Here is a 15,484-nt window from a genome sequence, read left to right as displayed (position 1 = left end):
AATCTTGAATTGCTCATTTCCAAATATATCTAGAAGATCTATCATATACATCTTTTGAACACAAAAATGCCATCAATTTTTTGTCTTGTTTTGAGATCGAGAAAGAACTTTGTTTTTTCTGTCATTCATACCAAATTTCAACTTCATTGATTTCTTGAACTCCATCATCATTCCTTGTATAAATCGAATCATCATTCCCCTCACCTTTTGCAAATCCATTACTTGGAAAATATCTTTCACTGCAACTGTACCATGCTCAAGATAACTGTTTTAAGCCATATAGGACAAGCAACAAGTGAAGACTTGTTAAAAAAAATCTAATTAATAGGTTTGTGATGAATAAGATTCATGGTTTGGCTTGAGTTCATGAGTGTCAATTACTCTTAGGGCATTTTCATTATAGGAATCATATCCAAGGTTATAAGATTTTTTCCATCGAATTATGCATGAGATTAAATTAAAAACCGAGTCATAAGATTAATTTTTGATTTTATTTTAAATGCATACTTTTCTGGTAACAATAGAATAAAAAAGTTGATCAAGGTCCAAAAAACTGTTGTATTGAAGTTAAAGTTATAAGGCCTAAAACTTAATTAGTACAATAAAATTTATAAAATATAAATTAAGACACCACCCCTTTTGTAAAAAAATTATGACGAATAGAATAATTTGTTTGTTTCTTATAAAAAATTTGATCTCCACATGTACATCTTAGAATAAATGTTTTTTTGAGTTATATTTTAACAATTTTCAAACTATTATTTTTGAAGAAAAAATACACTTTGATTTTATCCTTATACTTTTTAAGTTAGTGTAAACATTTTAATTATCTACTTATTAATGAAGTAAATATATAAATTATTTTCTACATTAATTTATAAAATTTTAGTTTTAAATGTTCATTTCAATTTGGATAATAATATCTTTAAGTCAAAATAATACCTTTTATTGAGTTACAATATGAAAATTTAAATCGTGACGAGAAAATCATCAATAACTGAAAAATTATATTAGAGTTTGACTGTATTTAGATTTATGCAAGTAATATTATTTTATAGAAATATTTAATCTTATATTTTGAAGGGCAACTTATACTTTGGTGTTTTTTGAAAGATTATTAGTACTATTATTTTTTAGAGCAACTTAATCTGACTTATATTTTAAGACTAAATTTTTATTTATTTTATCTTTAAAATATACTTTTAGTTGGTAACTTGTAAACGAATAATTTGACTACCGATGAAATTTTTAAAAATATAAGATATATAGAGAAACTACTCATTTTCATTCTTCAAACAACTTTTGTTTGAAGAAATTTAGATGTGAAACACTAAATTGTTAAAAGCAAAATTATTCATTTGAATTGTTGGTTCATTTAGGTAAAATCCTCACTGGAGTAACTCACCAATTTCTCTCTAATTTTTTTCCCCTTTAAGCCCTTTATCATTTGAAATTTTATAATCTCATTTAAGTATATGACATTTGAAATTCTATATTTTAAGTCATAAAATGCTCTTTAAACATCATGATATGTTGTGGTAATTAAAATATTATTTTCTAAATTTTCAACATATATTTGAGAATTTTACATTCTTACGTGGAAAATGCTTCTTGGAAGCTGTTGTTCACTGTCTGACTAAACATTTCTTGTCATACGCTTTATATGTGGGAAAATTTAATAAATAAACAAAAACAAGTAAATTATTTAACATTTTTAAAAATAAAAATAAAAAATAGTATTATGGGAAAATTGATGAAGATCTTGAGTTCCATGATCCGAGAAGCCCATGATCCAAGACATTAGAGTCAACTATAAATTCATTCCATCTTGAAAGAGACATTCTTTGTTCAGAAAATGGTAATATACTTAGCTTCCATGTGCCTTTTTTTGCATAACTCACAGCTAGATCTCCAAATTGTTGAGAACATAATTTATGTATAAAACACAAGTACCATCACTATTTTAAGGTTTATAATTATGATCTTTTATTTATTTATATATATATATATATATATATATGTATTTATTTATTTATTTATTTCTTGTGGTTATTTTTAAGGTATATTAAATAAAATTGTTTGTAATCTTTGTATTATTTTTCTTTGTAGTTGGGTGCTATAGATTATAATATCCATTTTCTAATTCTGCAATTTTAAGTTTATTATTTATAGTCATACTAATCCTACAGGTTCTCTACTTCTTTCATCATATTACTTTTATCATAAATTGAGCTTTACCAAAAAAAAAAAAATTGTTAAAATGGATGTGTCTAATATAACCCAACCAAGAGGGATGAATTGGTTATTTTAGTTTTTCAATGAATTTAAGGGAATCTTGATCATTATCTTTAATTTTTAAAATCTCAATCACCAGTTTTCAAAATCTGTAGTTAATGGTCTGATTTAGGAAATTAGGAAGGCATAGTAGATGAAAGAAACAAAAGAATACAACAATTTTTATACTAGTTTGACTCAAAATGAATCTATGTCCAATCTTCTCCTAGGCAACCCGAGCTTAGGATGATTCTACTAAATCAATAGAGTTACAAGAATTATAAGAACATCTATATAATTCAAGACCCTAAAGACTAATTAAGGAGCTTAATCTACAAATGAAGAACTCACCCTAGATGCAATGTCTCTACACAATTGCACCTAGACCTTCACTTACAGAGTGAATCAACAATGAACATAAATACAATTCAAAAGAGAGCAAAGAACAAATACACATAATGAATGTGCAGATGTTACACTCAATCCTAATAGACCTTCACTTAATGAACATTAATATATATATATATATATATATATATATATATATATATATATATATATATATTAACATATAACAATTAAATAAAAAAATATTTTGACTAATTATTCTCTAAAATATTCTTATTTTATTGTATGAAAATAATTTTGATATTTTCATATTATAAAGTAGTATATATTATTTAATAAATTAAATTTAAATTTTACTTTCTAATACTATAAAATGTATTTATTCATTTAAAATAACATTAAAAAATTATGTAAGGTAGTTGATAAAAATTAAAATATTACAATAAAAAAATTAGTTGTTTATTTTAGGTTTAATTATTCATTTGATCCATGTGTTAGGTTAAAAATGTTAAGTCGGTTCTTCAACTTTTCTTATTCTAAATTTGGTCTCGAAATTTTTTGAATCAAATCAATGATTTTTCATCAAATTTAATACTAGGATTATATTAATTATACTAACAAAACAAATTATATTTATTAACAACTCAAATTTTAATGAAAAATTCTTGATTCCTTTCAAGAAATTTAACAAAAATGATCAAATTACATCAAATTTTCACAAATAATGACCAAATTGCATTCATTTTAACAAATTAGGACCTAATTGTAACAAAAAAAATTGGAAGACCAACTTGAAATTTTTGGACAAAAACAGACACCAAATGAGTAATTAAACCTTTATTTTATTAAGTAAATAGAAAGTATTATATATATATATATATATATATTATTCTTCTTTTATGTTTTATTTATATAGAATTTTATTAAACACTGTTAATTTTAATTATATAATAAATTTAATGAAAAATCATATCTATAAATTAAATTAAGGGTTAAAATATATTTTTTATCCTTCAACTTTCAGTGAATATTGGAATTAATCATTCTTAAAAATTTTGAGCAAATTTAGTCTTTCAACTTTATAAATGCGTGGATTTAGTTCTTCTAACCAAATTTTATTAAGTTTATTTGACGTTTTAAACATATTTCATTATAGTATTTTAATTTTTTTACACCGTTTGACACATTTTGCTTCAATGTTAGCTAAGAAACGTGTTTAAAATGTCAAATAAACTTAAAAAAAATGGTTTAAAGGACTAAATCTATACTTCTCTAAATATAAGGGACTAGATTGATTCAAGATTTCTCAGAGAAAATAATTATAATTTTTACTATAGTTGAAGGACAGAAAAACATATTTAATCATTTTTTAAGTATGTCATGAATTATTAAAAATTACTTCTATACGGTGATTAATTCTCTTTACTCCATTTACTTTCACGAATTCTGATATTACACGATTGAAATAGATGTAATACATTAATAAATTAATAAAAGCTTTTACAAAAATGAATAATGAATTTGAATCGGACCCAATAGAAATGTGGGAATAAAATATTATGAATAAATTGTAATTAAAGACATCACAATTAAATTGTAATCAATAAACCAATATTGAATATGAACAGTTAAATTGTAATGAAACACAAAAAAGAATTAAAACAAAGAAATTAAAGATATCATAATTAAATATAAACTAACTAATTCATTGTACTTAACAATATGTAAAGTCAAGAATATAATTCTTCATGTAAGGAATCTAATAACATCACTATTGAAAAAAAAGTTTGTAACTCATTCACAGCCTCAATTCCTAAGCATCACGAAGCACGATTTATGAAGGAGTTGTGTTGTAAATTCTTCATTTCACAACTCTTGGATTGGTGTGAAATTGTGAGTTTTCACTTTGAAAAATGATTTTTTTCATTACTACATTTTGACAAGTTTATTTTATAATCTTACGTATCATTTTTTAAGTGATTTTTTATTTTTTTATTTTTTTACTTTTAATATTTTAAAATCACTTAACATCTCATATTATAAAAAAAAAATTACAAAAATTTAATAATTCAAATATCATTTTCCTTCTACTTTCTGCTTTGAACGAGTGTGAGTGGTTGGGATGCTTACCCTTTTGTGGAAATGTGTTTCTGTCTGCTGTCGAAAGAAACCTGAAATCATGCTATCGATGCCTTTGCTTCCCCACTCACCCTCATCACCACCACTCCCATCATGCCACGTGTACTCACCACCGACACTTTTTACTATCCTACGGGATTGTGCTACACCACCAGGCCTACCTACCCCATGCATCCTCATGTGAATGCATGGTGCATACACATTCCCAAGATCATAATATCCATCATATCATGTGCATCAAAACAAACTTCACCCCAACTCTCAATGTGCTTTGGGAGTTCAAGCCTCACTGAGAACCTCATATAACTCTTCTCTGTACCAAATTACCATCACCACCTTCTCTTGAATTTCTATATATACATGTTTTTGTATGAAACAAGGTTTCAGAAAAAGTCTGCAATTATGATTTTGACTAATATGAAGGGTTTTTTTTATGTGTCTGCGACCATAGTACAACTTTAGTAGTAATACCAAGGTTTTTTGTTGTGATTTTGACAGTAATATCAAGGTTTTTTTTTATGTGTCTGCGACCACAGTACAACCTTAGTAGTAACATCAAGGTTTTTGTGACGATGGAGAGTGGATTGAAGGGTGAGGTTGAGATATCACCAAATTGTCCAAGGTGTGGTTCTTCCAACACCAAGTTCTGCTACTACAATAACTACAGCTTAACTCAACCGAGGTACTTTTGCAAAGGTTGCAGAAGATACTGGACCAAAGGAGGGTCTCTGCGGAATGTTCCTGTTGGTGGTGGCTGCAGGAAGAACAGAAGAGGTAACAAGAATTTGTTGAGACAATCCATTGATGGTTTCACTTTCAAAACTTCATCATCACCACCACCTTCTGCCAATGCCACAGATCATAATAACAACAACAACAACCCTGTTGAGCATTCTTATGATCCCAGAATAAGAACTTCTGCAGCTTCTGGTTCCTCCTCAGTGCTCAGTGATGGTCCAAATATTGATCTTGCACTGGTTTATGCAAATTTCCTCAACCAAAAACCCAGCTCTGAATCTGGGATTGAGAGCAGGAGTAACCCAGATCAAGTTCCAACAGCTTTTGATCCTTCTCTTGAGAATAATTCAAGGCTATCAAACACAGATGTTACTGGGTGTTTGAATCTTCCAGAACAACCATCCACACATTCTGCTGAGGCTAATAATTGTGGCCAAATATGCTATGGTGAGTTCAACACTATGCAGACTATTCAAAAACAAGGGATTGAGCAGTGTAGTAGTCATGGTGGTGCTGTGAATTTTGAGCTGCCACCATTACCGGGTGAAGTGGAAGCCTCACATGATCATCATCATCATCATCATATGATGTGGTCAAATTCTGAGATGATGACATTTGAAGCCACGCAACCAGTTCTTGGACCTGAAGTTCATGATGCAGACTTGTTAATAGGTAATTGGAGCCCCTTTGATTTGCCTTGAGATGTTTAAGAAAAATTATTCTGTTCATTTTTCATTGCTTGCTTGTTATGTTTAATAAAATCTATAAATGTAAACACAAATTAAGTCTCTATTTAGTCTAAACATAACACTACATATACACTAAATTTATATACTGATGAACTCTCACTCCTCTGTGATGACGTCAATCTGGTTGTTCAGTTTTGTGGTTTTCAATTTGGTTGTCAGAAAATTGAATTCTTCTTCCTGTTACAGTTTCTCGGAAGAAACAATTCATGTTCCATAACTTGCATGGCAGAGTCATACTGTTCAAAAAGAGAAAAAAAAGTGATACTGTTGTGCCCACCTTTTAATTTTTTTTAAATAAATAAAAAGATAAAACCAAGTGAATTTTTTTTATAAATTTAAATTATCTTACAAATACTCTTATTTATGAGAGTTTTCATAAAGTGAAGTCAATATGGCATTTGATATATGAAGTAGAATTATTTTCTATTATTGTCATTATTTAATAATCACAAACAACACAGTATTTTGTAAAAAAATTACATTAAATTTTACATCAATTTTAATTTTTATTTATTGATAAGTAAAAGATTTGATCCTGATAATTCATTACCATAGACTTTTTTTCTCTTATTCTTTGCAATGGTTGCTACTACATTTGTAATAAAGAAAACAATCCCTTAGGAACTTTAACATTCTCGTAACTCACATAATTCACCATCCATCTCAAAGTGCTTTCTATAAACTACATCGATCCCTTTAGGGTTCCAATTTTGTTTTATAATGAATTGCATTAGGTAGAAGTATCTCCAATTAATTAGGTATATTCACTTGAATTGAACCTTAAAATTTTGCTGTTTTGAACTTTAAGTTTTGACTCACAACTTGGTTGTCGACCAACGTGGTTTTACTCGAAAGCATTTTAGGGTTTAAACAACAACTTGTGTTGAATTGAATCACCAACTTTGACAAGTACTAAGTCAGCACTAGGGCATATATAATAATTAATGCAGTTCACAATTAACTCCAAATCACCGGAATAAACTGATTGGGCCTAACCTAGTTCAACATGAGCCACTCATTCCCCATAATTAGGTCAAAAAATTATGCCTAAATATAGATTTTTTTTTCCATGTTTGTGTGTGTGTGTGTGTTTAATTTGACTTTCATCATTAAATGAGCACAAATTGGCAAATTGGACATATTTTTGTGGTGAGATAACATGGTTCATTGGGAAATTCATGAACCACACACTTAACCACTATGTTTTTTCCTTTATTTTTGTTGTATATAAGAAATATTCAAAGCTTGAATATTTTGACCATAGGGTACACCGACCTTAAACTGTGTGCAAATCACACGATCCCAGAAAAGCCCATGATCCAATAAAGTGGGCCCCACAATCGACTTCGATTTGATAAAAAAAATAATGAATAATTTATTTACACGATTCATAAGATCCATTCTTCCATGGACCATATTTGCGACATTTCACTGTAGATTTTCTTCAACAATCGTCGTTTTTCCGTTTTTAGGGTTTGATCCTTTCTCATATCTCATTCCTTTTGATTATGAGAGTGCTAACTTTTGTTGATGCCCTAAAATGGTCGTGGAGAAGTGGTGGTGGCGCCGCCGGGTGGCCTTACCGTGTGCAAGCTGTTGCTTTCTGTATGAACGTTAATTTTACAACATGCTCCACAAAATTACTGATTCGGAATATGTTGTAATTAATCTTACCATTAATAATAGATATTTACTCTATTGTACAATAGTTATAGTTTTTTTCTTAAAAAGATTAAATCTAATTTAATCTAATGAAATCATTGTACGAGATAAATTTTATCAAATTGTATAAACCATAGTTTGACGGTTATAATAGTCGATACAAGATCTTTAATACTACAACTTTTGTTTTAGGCAACAACACATAATTGTGAGTTAAACCATAAAAAATGTAGGCTAAAATTTAGACTAATGATTTGGAAGCACCAACATTCAAATGATTTAGATCAATTACGAGAACACCCCTTAAGTGTCAATTACAAAGTTGTTACGTGTAAGTTCGGTTCTGACTAAAAATTCTGTTTGTTGGAACGTGAAACTAAGCCATAGCATCCTTCTGTTCATGATTGTTTTGTATAAAGGTTAGAACACCCCTTAAGTGTTCTCTTTAATTTAATTCCATCCTTTATTGATAAAAAAATAACGAGAACAATGCAACTTTTGATTCATATCACTACAAGAAAATCCTCCATTAACAACTAGTTTTAGTGAATAAAATTTGTTAGTCATTGTAGTGACCAATTTAGATACCAATTTACAAAATAAAAATTATTAGTTGCTAAAATAATTACTATTATAAATAAAAAATTAAAATTGATCTCTAAATTGATCTCTAAAATTTAACTACCAAGGTCTTGACTATCAAATAAATTGGTCACTAAACATTAGTTATCCAGATTTTAGCTACCAAAAGAATTAATATATAAATTAGTCTCTAATTAATTAGTGATCAATTTTACTTTTTTCAATAATGACTATTTTAATAATTAATAATTTTTTATTTTATAAATTGGTATCTAAATTGGTTATTATAGTGATTAATAAATTTTTATTATTAAAATTAATTATTATTTAAAAATTTTCTTGAAGTGTTTTTTTTTTTACGTTAGGACTATCGAAAAGCAAAAGGGTTATAATTTTGAAAATATCCACTTTATTTTTCAATTCTAAAGTCCCAAAGGCCCTTTCTTTTAATTCATATGATATAAAGATCAGTTTAATTATATATAAGGTTTCTGAAGTTTTAAAAAAATATTTTATTTATTAACATTAAAAAAAAAAGTGGTCCCTAAATGGGAAACTAAAACGTTTTTTAAACACTTTAATCTCTAAATAGTAATTTTGGGGATTAGTAAATCATAATCGTTTGAATTTGTGAGACCAAAATAATATTAATCTTAATATCAAGATACCAAAACATAATAAGCCTTTATTTAATTTAAGATCTCTCGGTAGATTGAATTTTAAGCCCGTGGTAGTGCTTTTATTTAATAGAACAATATATCTTCTATAAATCTAAATTGACAAAATTATTGTTTAAATAGATGCATTAAAGAATTCTGCATACGAGTTACATAGACGTGATAAACATATTGGATATGCGTAAAGTCTATAACAACTCGCAAATCTCAATGAAGTGTGAATTTTGGTGAATTTCCATGTGCAATTCTCAGCTTCCAGAACATAAACAAAGCTTCTTAGACATTGTTGGTTAGACATTTCACCTTTTCAAAAAGTTTATTTGTGTGGATCAACTTTAAGAATGCTCTTGATATGTTTGATATAAACATATAATTGTGAAATGCGACGAAAAATTGAACATTTCCTTAACAAAGAAAGCTGTTATATTTCTTCGATGTGTACGAGAAACGTTCAACAAAATTCACCTTCTACAATTATTAAAAATTGAAATGAAGTTGTTGGCTTGAACTTCGGAGTTGGATATTAAACATAAGAATTAAACTAATAAGCTACTTTGTTTAAATCCTTTTGGTTGATTGAACTTCAAGTTAAACTACCGATAACTGAAATTGAAATTGTAAATTATATTAAGCATCCCATAATCCATGCACTAAAAAAACATGATATATCTAGTATCCAAAAGAATCCATCATATCAAGTAGGAGACTTTTTCAAATTCACCTTGACAATTACATATTTATTCCTTTTGTATCTAAAAAACATTGTGTTGGAAAAGATTTTTCAAGAACAACAAATATAAATAAAATAGATAATATTTTTATATGAATTGTTCTCTAAGCACTAATATTACCTTTATTAACAAATAACCAAGTTTGGCTATTTTCAAATATGTTTTCTTATATATAGTATCATCTCATTCTTTCTTTTCTTTTTCTATCTATATATTTATAAAAATATAAGTGTATGTTGGTACGTAGAAGTATCGTTTTATATATTATGCCACTCAAAATCTACAACTTTGAGGAATTTATATTTTTTTTATCAGCAATAAAAAATATGAATTAAAAAAGGGGACAATAGGGTTGCCCCAACCCTTATACAAAAAAAAAGAAAAGGAAAAGAAAAAAGAAGAAGATGCTAATAAAATACAACAACAGACACAAGAAAGGATAAAGGTCCACACTCAACAAAAAATTAACAATCGCAAATTCAACCAAAACGAATTTTTCGATAAAATAACAAGGACTTTTACATCAAAGCTTCCACAATATCCATCTTCGAGACTAAAACCTTAAAAACATGATTGTTGGCATTTACGTCCTAGACATGAGTATATTTCTTTTCTTCAAGTGTGAGTTCAAATGAGGTGTAAGAAAAATATGTAGACACATTCATTTAGAAGAAGAATTAAACTAAGGGCTCTATAGGTGTTGAATTTTTCGTTCATTCAAGAATTTTGTACATTACCAAGATCCCGTGAAAATTTCAAGCAGAACAAATCTTTGCAATTTTTTTCTAAACAAGTCTCAAACTTATAATCATTCCCAATAATGACACGTTCCCATTATTATTAGAAAAAAAAGTATTTTTTGCTTTATAGTGCATAAATTAAGCTATTTATATACATCACTTGCACAGACATCATAATTACACTTACATGTGTGTGTTTTGTGAGGTCAAATACAACAAATAAAAAAATCTATATATAGGGCAAATGAGAATGACTAATTCATCAAGTTTAAACCGCAATCAAAGGAATCATTATTTTGTTTAAGAATTCTACTTTGTTTTCACTTTTGTAGTTGGAGCCATAAAGTTGGACCTGTCCTCCATTAAAGGGCATTCACATATAGTAAAATATATGTGCCCTAGATACAACGATTTCATCTTCAAGTTCAACTACCATTCACAGATTTTGACACTTTCTATTTTCCCTCTAGGGTGTACTTTTTTTCCCCATTCCGATACAGAAACTAGGTATTCCACGCATACCAAAATGGAAAAAAAAATCTAGGGTAAGATTTCATTTCAAATTAAGGGTAGAAACCATATTAAAGGATCATGGTCCATGTGCATATATATATAGGTGACTTAATTTTCTTATTATTCTAAACTTACGTTACTTTTCATTCCAAAAACTTCAAAACATGATAATATATGTAAAGCTTTAAAAAAATAAGTTAGACTTTTCGCAAAATTTAAGAATAGTTATTGTGTGAAATAAGTTACAAGTAAAGTATTAACTTATGGAAGAGTCAACTAGTATGTCGCATCATTCGAATAATTTTTTGTGGCTCTCTAGGGTTTTTATTAATATGTTATCCAATGGTCACCGATATTTGGAATAATTTCAGTTTCTTGTGATTTCAGATGTTACCTTCGTTTTACTTTTCTTTTTTTCCGGAATTTGAATCTGCTGAATTATCCATTATATTGCCTTTGAATAAACCTTGTGTAATTAAAAAAAAATAGTTAACATAGTTGAAAAATATGTGTTTGATGGATACTTTAGCTCACTGGTAGGAATTTATTTATCTTTAAGTAAGATCCGATCATCTTCAATGAAAAAAATAAATAAAAAAAAAGTCAGTGGGAGGATCATGAATGAGTTTACTTTAATCTTCTATCGGATATAAGTTAAAGTAAAAGTGCTTTTGAAAACTTCTTTATTAAAAGTATAGTTTATTGATATGAAACTTTTTAAAACACTTTTAATTTTATATCTAAACATACACCAACCCATTTGGATCAGTTTTTAAGAAGAGTGATTAAAAATTTTAATATTTGTTTGAATTAGTAATGAAATTAACGATACTCATTTATGACTTAATAACATACTATTAATTTGTATGTAATTATGAAATGTAATTAATATGTAAAAATAAAAATGTGTTATAGTATTTAAATCGGTGTAATGATACTCAATTAATTTCTCTCTCATAAGCTATATTTGTGACTCCAAAGACACTCTAATTGACATCTTCGATTGCCTTAAAGTATTATTATATTTTCAATTTTATTAATAGCAATTGGTATTTTTGGTATCAGAAAATGTAATACATATATTATAAATAATAGAAAATTTACATTTTAATATATAAAAAAAATTATTTGAAAAACACTTCCTTATTCAAATATTTGTCTTTGGTTTTCAAAGTAGTTGCATCCAAAACGTGGAAAAAATAAATAACGGAACTGTGAGCTTATTTTTTGGTGGAATCACGTTGATGATCTGTAATGGATTCACATCCATCGCATTAGAAAGAGGTAGCAAATTACAATAAAATCAAAAGTAAACTTTTATTTTTTTTATTGCAAGGTATAATAATGTCCTCTGTCATGATTATCAATTTTCATTATTCAAATAAGAACCTTTTATTTATTTTTAGTCAATAAGACTTTTTGGTTTGTATTAATCTATAAACCTCCATTTGATCTTTTTATGCAACCTTGATAAGATAATACGAATTTGTCGTTCTTATTCATAATATTTAATTAATTTATTATGATTAACTCAGTTGATAGTGATAAGCTTATTTTAAATTAACATTAAGAAAAATTACCTTACCTTACTTTTTAATATTCTCATCTCTTCTAATTTATTACTTTTACAAGGTTTATCTTTGAATTATAAACATTCTACTCTAAAATTGATATAATTAATACTATAAAACATTACAATAAAGTCTTATAAATAAAACAATCAATACGATTTTTAATTAGTGTTTCATAAAACAAAATTATAAAATAGTTATTTTCATTGCAAATTAAATTCAACCTAAATTATATTGCTAATTGGCCTTTAAAAAAAATCATCAGTATACTTTAAAATACTATTTAAAAAGTATACATATTTGAGAAAAAAGATACATAAATACCAATTTAGAATTCTAAAACAACCAAGTTAAAAAACTATACTCACAAAATGTTAAAAAACAACCGAGGACGATAAAGGGAGGGAAAAGAAGATCACAAATATATCAGTACGATGAAATAGTCTGTCTCAGTATTTTCAACTAAATGAAATTCAAATAAATTCTAAATTTCTTCCGGGCAACATTTGACGCCCACACCTATCCTTTGTTTCCAAACAATTCTGTACACGAAAAAACGAAAAACGACACCAAAATCAAGAAACAAGAATCGACCGAAGGCAGGGAATGGAAAACTCAAAACTGTGATTTCATTTCAGTTTTCTTTCACCGGTATCGCAGAAAGGATCAGTCTTTGAACACGTTTTGAAATGAGATAATGCAGAAATGACTTGAAGGGGCTTGTGTTTGTGGTGGATAAATCATGAGCCTGGTTTTCACTTGATCTGATATCAAACAACTTTGTCGTGTGACTTGTTCTGATCTCAAACCAATGGATACACTGTTTGAATGATATGATTGATCAGCGGTGAAAGAAAAGAAACTTGGTATATGATTCGTTTCTTGAATTCAGGCACTGGTTGGATACGAAGCAAGCAAGTGCCCAGGTATGCAAGGTGAGTTCTTCCATGCTTTAGCGTGCAGTTTGAGAATCTCCCTGGCTTTTTCCTTCGCCTTGTTCCCACTATCAACCTGCAGCACCAAGCAGAGCTTCGCAACCACCCCTAGCTGCACCATGTCCTGCAACACGCCGGGCGTCGCCGAGAATCTACACACGGCCAACAGAATCTTCGCCGCCCTGTCGTTGGCCATCGTCGACACCCTCAGAATCTTCTTGGCCACGATCGCCACCCCCGCCGCGTGCGCCAGCAACTCCGCGCGCCCGTCCGCGCTCTGACACAGAATCTCCAACACAACCAGCATCATCTCGCAGGGCTTCCTCTCCCTGTATTCAAGAAGAAGCTCCACGATGACCGGCACCGCCCCGGCCTCCACCGCTTTCACCCTGTTCCTCCCCCACGGACACACCTGAATCAGCGTCTGAAGCGTGGCCTTGGAACCCTTCTGCGAAATCTGGTCCTTCAGGACTTGAACCAGTTCGACAAACAGTTCCGGTTTCAGGTTGTTCAACTGCACAGGTTCCGCCACTTCTGACAACGACTTCAGTAGAAAAACAGCGTAAGCGCGTGACTCGTAGATACCTCTCTGCATAACCTTGGTTAGCGAGTTTACAAACTCGGGGTGACTGAGTAGAGTCTTCAAACCCGGTTGGGATAAGTGAAGGTTGTGTAACAAGCTCAATGCTTCATCCGCGACGCTTGCTTTCAACTCCAGCTCCACGTCATCGTCTAAACAGGAGTTTACAGTGTTGGTTATAACCGAAGCTAGGAATTTAACCGCGCCTGCGGATTCGATGGAGCGTTTGTTGGTTTGGGACTCGGAAGCGATGGATTTGAGGGTGCGGAGGCACTGGAGCTGGAGGTTGGGGGAGCCGGAAGCGTCTTTGAGGAGGTTTTGGATGATGGTTTTGTCGACGGGGGGCTTGGGCGTTGGGATTCGTTGGATGCCGTGGGAGGCGTTGACGGTGCACCAGGCCTGGATTAGACGGCGGAGGGTGTGGTTGGGAGTGAGGTCTGGGAGGAGAGGCTGCTTGGTGACGGGACACGTGTCGTTGTTGGAGGCGAAGAGCCATTTCTCGATGCTGTGGCGGTCGTAGGTGATTCCGGTGGAGACTGTTACGGGGTCCTTCATGAGTTCGAGGGAGATGGGGCAGAGGAAGAAGGGAGGCACGTCGATTTCGTCCATTTCCGATTGAATCTGAATGAATGAATGGTTTTGTGTTGTGTTGTTGAAGATGAGAGAGAGGAGGTGGTGGATATTTATAGCGTTCAAATTGGGGAAAGTCAAACACGGAAAAATGTGCCAGCTTCTGACTTTTCCAATTACTCTGGGATGGGGCTCAACTCAACGGTTGCACCAACACCAACGTCAACTTGAGCAACTCAAGAAAGACTAGGTTCAGGTTCAAGTTGCAAGCAACCAAGTAAGCTTTTATGTTAACGTTGTCCTACCTCCTAAAGCATTTAAGAAAAGGAAATTTACAGCCGTTTTATTGGCGGTTTTGCGTTATGTCTTCTCTCCATTTGACTCAAGGTTTAATGTCCCATTAAACAAAAAAAATAAAAACAAAATAAATAGTTTTTTTTATAGATAAGTTTTTTTTTTGAATAATTATTTGTATTTAGAAAAAAAAAGTTTAAAAAAATGTATACCAAAAGGGGGAATTACCTTTACTAATAATATAAATTAATAGCATACATAAACGATGATGATATAGATTATTAGTATAAATAATCAAATTTGGTTTGAACATATTTCTATATATTAAACATTACGGTACTTATAGATATCGAACCAGCTTTACAAGGTTAACTTGTACAC

At 30.0% G+C, this 15,484-nt stretch overlaps 2 protein-coding genes across 2 annotated transcripts; one reads left to right on the top strand and one right to left on the bottom strand.

The window, feature by feature from the left end:
• Nucleotides 1-5,037: 5,037 nt before the first annotated feature.
• On the top strand, nt 5,038-6,227 carry LOC114189471 (dof zinc finger protein DOF3.5-like). The gene has a single exon (XM_028078034.1). The coding sequence runs from the start codon at nt 5,280-5,282 to the stop codon at nt 6,198-6,200; it is 921 nt and encodes a 306-aa protein (XP_027933835.1). The 5' UTR covers nt 5,038-5,279; the 3' UTR covers nt 6,201-6,227.
• Nucleotides 6,228-13,129: 6,902 nt separating this feature from the next.
• Nucleotides 13,130-14,901, bottom strand: LOC114189801 (E3 ubiquitin-protein ligase PUB23-like). The gene has a single exon (XM_028078499.1). The coding sequence runs from the start codon at nt 14,846-14,848 to the stop codon at nt 13,613-13,615; it is 1,236 nt and encodes a 411-aa protein (XP_027934300.1). The 5' UTR covers nt 14,849-14,901; the 3' UTR covers nt 13,130-13,612.
• Between the last annotated feature and the right edge of the window lie 583 nt (nt 14,902-15,484).

The sequence above is a fragment of the Vigna unguiculata genome, chromosome 7 (assembly GCF_004118075.2).
Source record: "Vigna unguiculata cultivar IT97K-499-35 chromosome 7, ASM411807v1, whole genome shotgun sequence".
NCBI lineage: Eukaryota > Viridiplantae > Streptophyta > Magnoliopsida > Fabales > Fabaceae > Vigna > Vigna unguiculata.
This window is presented reverse-complemented; position numbering and strand designations above follow the sequence as displayed.

Bases quoted from the DNA above. Each gene is read 5' to 3' on its own strand.
- LOC114189471 (XM_028078034.1), top strand. From the start codon at position 5,280: ATGTGTCTGCGACCACAGTACAACCTTAGTAGTAACATCAAGGTTTTT.
- LOC114189801 (XM_028078499.1), bottom strand. From the start codon at position 14,848: ATGGACGAAATCGACGTGCCTCCCTTCTTCCTCTGCCCCATCTCCCTC.